Genomic DNA, 6,630 nt, shown 5'->3' with positions numbered 1-6,630 from the left:
ATATTATATATATATATATTATATTATTCATATATTTATATATATATATTTATATCTATTTATTATACACACAAATAAAATACAGTGACTGTATATATACTTATATTCCTATTTAGAAAACATCTCTTTTAAATGAAAGAGTTCTTCGTTGCGAGCATGGCTTCATATCTCAGAGTTAGCCAGAGATAGTGGTCCAATTCTCAGGTACGTTCTCTTTTCATATCTGCAGACTGTACACTATGTACAGGTTTGCATCGTCACCAGGAGAATTAGTATGCGAGAAGAGCGCAGGAGATGTTCCGAAACCTTCTCGAAGCCAAACAGAAAGATTAGCTGCACTGGGACCCAATTTCGCCTTTGGCTACCAGGCCAGAAGTTCCTTGAAATGTCAAGAACTGCCTCAGAATATCCTTTTTCTTTTGCTTCTAGTTCTCCACAGGTCTCCAAGGGTCCTTCCGAGAGTCAGTATGAGTGTGCGTGCATGTTCAGAAGCTCATGAGCGAGGTCTGGATACTGGCTCCCAGCGGTCGTCCAAGCATTCAAGCGACGACCCCAGCAGCGCCACCAGCTCGGCGCTGATTTCCACCAGATCCAAGAGTTCCTTGCTGTCGGGCATGAATCCCTCGAGCTCCTCCGGACAAGAGAACAGCTGACTCAGAGACGCCTGCTTGTAGAATTCTGCCTCGGCTATAGTCACTACTTCGATGTGCGTGAACGTGGCGCGGAACGTTCTGGCAGACATCTTCAGGCGCTTGAGAACGTCTGAGAGCAGCAACCAGTTTCTAGGTCTGAGAAGAAGAATGAGAGAAAAAAGATTAATTGGCTGAAAAAGAGAGCAAGGTTTTCATGCTAGTTTTCGTCAATATGCAGTAAAGAAAATGGTTATTTCAGGCTTAATTTTATTCGTGGCATAATAAAAATAAGATGCGCAAATTTGCAGCGTCCACGTGAGCGCCAAGGCAAAATGTGTCAGAACATGTGCACAAAGTTAGAAACACCAAAACAAAAAATGTACGTGCACATACACCGTGTCAAAAGCTTGCCCCAGAACAGACGCACATTCAGATAATTAGACAAAATTACACAAAGATTCTCAAGGCCTTCACTCGCCTAGGAACACAATAGGCTACACACACACAAAGACTGTAGACTGAGCCTGTCAGACGTGCACACACACATACACAGAGGGGAAGACGGTAACAGGCAGCGCTCAATCGATGGCACTTGAGGCGGTCTGTGGCTCTTGCGGAGCGCGGAACGCTGAATGGAGTGGGAGAGGGAAAAAGAGAGAGAGAGAGCGAAGGAGAGAGGGCGAGCGAGAAGGGGGAGGAAATGTGAGGAGAGCAGAAAGCCATTAATACTGCATCAGCCAGCTGCGCCGAGCGAGAGGGAGAGAGAGCGAACGAGGGCGAATGAGAACGGGGGAGGGGAAGGCCAGAGACAAGCGCAGACTGAAGATTATACACAACAGTGAGCGCGGCAGCTGAGCCTGGGAGCGAGACAGCGAGCGGGCGAGCAAGGGAGGGGTGGCGAGAGAGCGGAGCGCGGTAACGGCAGAGCGAGAGCCTGTGTGGGAGGTAATTAGCTGTGTCTGTTTAGCAGCGTGTCACAAGACTGTCTCTCTCGCGCACGCTTTTGCTGTCCTCGCTCTGTTTAAGTGCAACGGGCCTCACGTTTTTGCTAACGCTAAACTAAAGTCGTCCCTGTCTGTCAGTCGACACGCTGCACAGTCATGCGGTTCTTAAGGGAAACACCTGTCATATAGGTCAAAGCTAACTCACGTCAGTTCAGCTTTTATGTAAACCAACAATTCGTCTAGTCACGATCGAATTTTGACTTGACTTAAAAGGATAGTTCAGCCAAATAAGAAAATTCTGTCATTGAATACTCAACCTCATGTCATTCCATAAGACCTTCGTTCATCTTCGGAACACAAATCAACTTATTTTTGATGAAATCAGATTGCTTTCTGGACAGCAATGGAACTAACACGTTCAAAGTCCAGAAAGGAAGTAAGGACATCATTAAAATATCCATGTGACATCAGTGGATCAACCTTAATTTTATGAAGCTGCGAGAATACTTTTTTTGCGCAAGGAAAACTTTATTCAACCATTCTTCTTTTCGGTCTCATTCTCTGCTGCGTGTTCACAAGAGTACCACCCTTGCGTGTGGTGCTGCTGACTCAGGAGTCAGCGTTCTGACATACAGTGGGGAAAATATTTATTTGATCCCCTGCTGATTTTGGAAGTTTGCCCTCTTACAAAGAAATGAAGGGTCTGTAATTTTTATGGTAGGTTTATTTTAACGGATAGAGACAGAATACCAACCTAACAATCCAGAAAAAACGCATTATATAAAGGTTAGAGATTGATTGTATTTCAGTGAGTGAAATAAGTATTTGATCTACTACCCACCTGCAAGAATTCTGGCTCCCACAGATTGGTTATTTGCCCATGAGGAACACAGATTAGTACTGCCACTTTAAGAAGTTACTCCTAATGTCAGCTCGTTAGGTGTATAAGACACCTGTCCACACAATCTGTATCTCCCATTCCTACCTCTCCCACCACCATGGGCAAGACCAAAGAACTGTCAAAGGATGTCAGAGACAAGATTGTAGATCTGCACAAGGCTGGAATGGGCTACAAGACCATCAGCAAGAAGCTTGGTGAGAAGGAGACAACTGTTGGTGCGATTATTCGGAAATGGAAGAAATACAAAATAATTCTCCTCAGTCTGGAGTTCCGTGCAAGATCTTGCCTCATGGGGTAAGGATGATCATGAGAAAGGTCAGGGATCAGCCCAGAACTACACAGGAGGAGCTTGTTAATGATCTTAAGGCAGTTGGGACCACAGTCACCAAGCAAAACATTGGTAACACACTACGTCGCAATGGACTGAAATCCTGCAGCGCCCACAACGTCCCGTTTAAAGTTTGCCAAAGAACTTCTAAATGATTCAGAGAAGGCTTGGGAGAAAGTGCTGTGGTCAGATGAGACCAAAATTGAGCTCTTTGGCTTTAACCCGACTTGCCATGTTTGGAGGGAGAGAAATGCTGACTATGACCCCAAGAACACCATCCCCACAGTCAAGCACAGAGGTGGAAACATTATGCTTTACGGCTGGTTTTCTGCTAAGGGTTTAGGACGACTTCACCACAGTGAGGGGCAAATGGACGGGGCTATGTACTGTAAAATTTTGGACGAGAACCTCCTTCCCTCAGCCAGAACACTGAAGATGGGTCATGGATGGGTCTTCCAGCATGACAATGACCCGAAACATACCGCCAAGGAAACAAAGGAGTGGCTCAAGAAGAAGCAAATTAAGGTCATGGAGTGGCCTAGCCAGTCTCCAGACCTCAATCCTATAGAAAATCTGTGGAGGGAGCAGAAACTTAAGAGTTGCCAAATGACAGCCAAGAAACCTTAAGGATTTAGAGAGGATCTGTAAAGAGGAGTGGACCAAATCCCTTCTGAGATGTGTGCAAACCTGGTGACAAACTACAAAAAAATGTCTTCGATGTCTTACATGGGTGCTTGCCAACAAGGGTTTCTGCACCAAGTACTAAGTCATGTTTTGCTTGTGGATCAAATACTTATTTCACTAAAATGCAAATCAATTTCTAACCTTTATATAATGTGTTTTTTTCTGGATTTTTTTGGTTGGTATTCTGTCTCTATATATTAAAATAAAACTACCATAAAAAATTACAGACCCTTAATTTCTTTGTAAGTGGGCAAACTTAACATGGACTATTTTAACAGAGTCCTTACTACCTTTCTGGGCCTTGAACAAGGTAGCACCGTTGCTGTCTATGCAGGGTCAGAAATCTCTTGGATTAACAAAAATAAGTTCATTTTTGTTCCAAAGATGAACAAAGGTCTTATGGGTTTGGAATGAACTCTACTGATGAATTCTAAGAATTTTTGGCTAGAAACATCGCATACAACTAGCAATGTCCTGGTAGCCAACAACTGGCAACTGTACATCAGAATTTCCTAATTACAAGAATTCTGCACAATACTTTGAACTGTGCAGTACTTCATAATGCACAATTCTATGCAATACTTTGTAATGTGCAATTCTCTAATAATGATCAAAATTTTGACTAATGATGATCAGTGTTCTACTTTTAAATGGAAGTTCTATGGCTACATTCGGCAATTGCGACAATAAGTTGGCGTACAAACAAAACATATTTTGCACCATCTATGATGCTACAATGACAACCAAACTTTTGATAATAATTACCAACACCTTTCTTGAAGTTAATTTCTATTTACAAAATGTTTTAGATCAGAGTAAAGTGCCTTTGTGCAATAAACATTAATCCAATAATGACTAAACTTACTGGTGAATAATTAGCACATCCTGGGAACATTCGGCTCTTTAATTTTAAAATTTTTCAATTACAAAAATTCCACTAGGATCAAAAACTTTAATGCAAATATAAGTCTAATAAAGAAGTCTAATAAAAATTACTTTAAGTGACACATGAAAGTGAATAGCCTGCTAGTAAGCAACATGTTAATGATGGCTATCAAACGTCAACAAATGATTATGAACATCTTGCTTCGAATCAAAATTTCTTATAAATTCTTCATTTACAATATTTCAAGAATAGTACCTTGGTCAATTTGGACCGATTCTCAACATCTTTTGCCTAAAAACCATGTCTACATTCCCACTCTCTCTACCGATAAAATAACTGGTTTCGTTCTAAACAAAGTAGTTACAGACAAATGTCAGTCAAGACTAAAGATTTAGATTCTTACCCCTGCGAGAGAGACACCTGGATGTTGTAGCACGGCAGCAGCGGCCGGTCGGAAAATTCGAACTCAAAAACTTCTCTCTGTTCGTCCTCATCTTCGCCGGGACCAGGTGGGTTAGCTAGGATGTCATAACCAGACGAGTCGTCTGCAGGCTCTGTTAGTCAGACAGAAAGATATTGATTAGAAATGAGAGACAAAGTGTGAATTATGGAATCACACACACACTCTGAGAGCTTATGGATTCTGCTCCCATGATATCCCTTCAAAGTCCTCTCCCCCCTCCCTCTCTCTGTCGGATTCACGCCGAGACATGTTTTTGTGGTGCTGCTCTCAAGTCGCTCTCTGAACGCGCTCTCCTATTTGCACTCTCTTCCATTAAGCGGCACTGCGGGGAGAGCTGCGTGTGAAGCCACTTCACTCGTTCTTGCGTGCTAGCGGCACAGCGTACGCCTCGGAGCGAAACAGGCGGCTCTACCTCTTTCTGTTACGCTTTGGGTTTTTCCAAGGCAGCGCAAAGCTCCCAAAAATAGCCCCGTGGCTCCCTTCCACACCTCCCCTTCTCTCCCGGCTTTGTTATTCCAGGAATCCAAGGGAAAATGTGCAGTAGCAGTGGGTTTGTTTTCGGCCAGCTGGAGATGGGCCCGCTCTCTCACACACACACACACACACACACCGAGCGATCTGCTGATATATGGCAGCCAGGGGAACTCTCGCTACGCAGCTAGAATTCGTTTAAAAAAGAGCAATAAAAAAATGCTGCCATCTATTTTTGCCCCCATGGTGCCGACCCCACCACTCAGCGGATGGGGATTTTTATATAAATACTTTCAAGCAAACATCAGAGGTAGAAACACACATGGAAGCTATTTTTTTTTTTTTAATTCTAGATCAATGACCGTCTACAAACACTGATGATTCACACAGAGATTTACCTTCAGGTGTTTACCCGTCTGTCTGTCTGTTTGCGTGATTCTTTTCTCTTTTCCATTGTTTCTTACGTCTGTTACTGTGAATGTTTTGTGCATTTCTGAGTATGTGTGTGTGTTCAAGTGTGAAAGTGGTACTCACCACACACTGCGCTGCCGTAAAACTCCCAGTACACGCCGGGGTCATCGTCCGCTCTGCCCTGCAGGTCGGCAAAGTAATCTAGAGTGAGAAAGAGAGAGATGAGACCATTAGTGATGTAAACAGGAAGCGACTAGAAATGCAGACAGAATCTTTGGCAGATACTCTAAAAAAAAAAAAAATCGAAACTTTGAGCTAATATTAGATCTATAAGAACACGCTTGTCATTTCAAGAAAATACACATAATAAAATAATAATAAATCAATAAACGAATAATAATAATAATAATAATAATATACAAAAAGTGGTAATTAATGGATATTGCTCCAAATCTAGAATATGATAAATAAAAGTAATAAAAAAAGTAATAAAATAAATTAAAATAAATAAATACATAAATAAGATGATAGATGACACTACAAGCATAGCAATTAATATCAATAAAAGGGAATGAAGTCCTAATGTTTGGCAGATATGATGACCGATATATTGTGCAATCGCTAAATAGACCACATTCTCCAAGCGACAATAAGAAAATAGTCTTCTACAGACAGCAGAAGCTCTGATGCTCTGCCAGTGTTATGTGGTTGCACGCTCAGATGCCACTTGGTGCTGCGAAGCACAGCCAGCGGCGACGGGAGCCACGTTTGCCAGCGCAGCCATTAACAATTCCACCCAGAGAGAGTGTGAGAGAGAGAGAGAGAGAGAGAGAGAGAGGTTGATTAGAAAGCTCCCACAGAGGGAAAACAAATTTGGGGAGGGTCTTTAAATCAACGCAGCAGACAGCAG

General features: G+C 42.5%; 1 protein-coding gene across 1 annotated transcript in view; it reads right to left on the bottom strand.

Moving 5' to 3' along the window:
* Positions 1-222: 222 nt before the first annotated feature.
* LOC109047203 (BCL-6 corepressor-like) overlaps positions 223-6,630 on the bottom strand; it is a 46,865-nt gene continuing 40,457 nt past the window's right edge. Inside the window, 3 exon segments of the mRNA XM_042749701.1 lie at positions 223-788; positions 4,779-4,929; positions 5,844-5,921. Coding sequence (XP_042605635.1) covers positions 494-788; positions 4,779-4,929; positions 5,844-5,921 — 524 coding nt within the window. The 3' untranslated portion in view covers positions 223-493.

Source organism: Cyprinus carpio, chromosome B22, assembly GCF_018340385.1.
Source record: "Cyprinus carpio isolate SPL01 chromosome B22, ASM1834038v1, whole genome shotgun sequence".
NCBI lineage: Eukaryota > Metazoa > Chordata > Actinopteri > Cypriniformes > Cyprinidae > Cyprinus > Cyprinus carpio.
The sequence above is the reverse complement of the archived record's forward strand: the minus strand, read 5'-3'. Positions and strand labels throughout refer to the sequence as shown.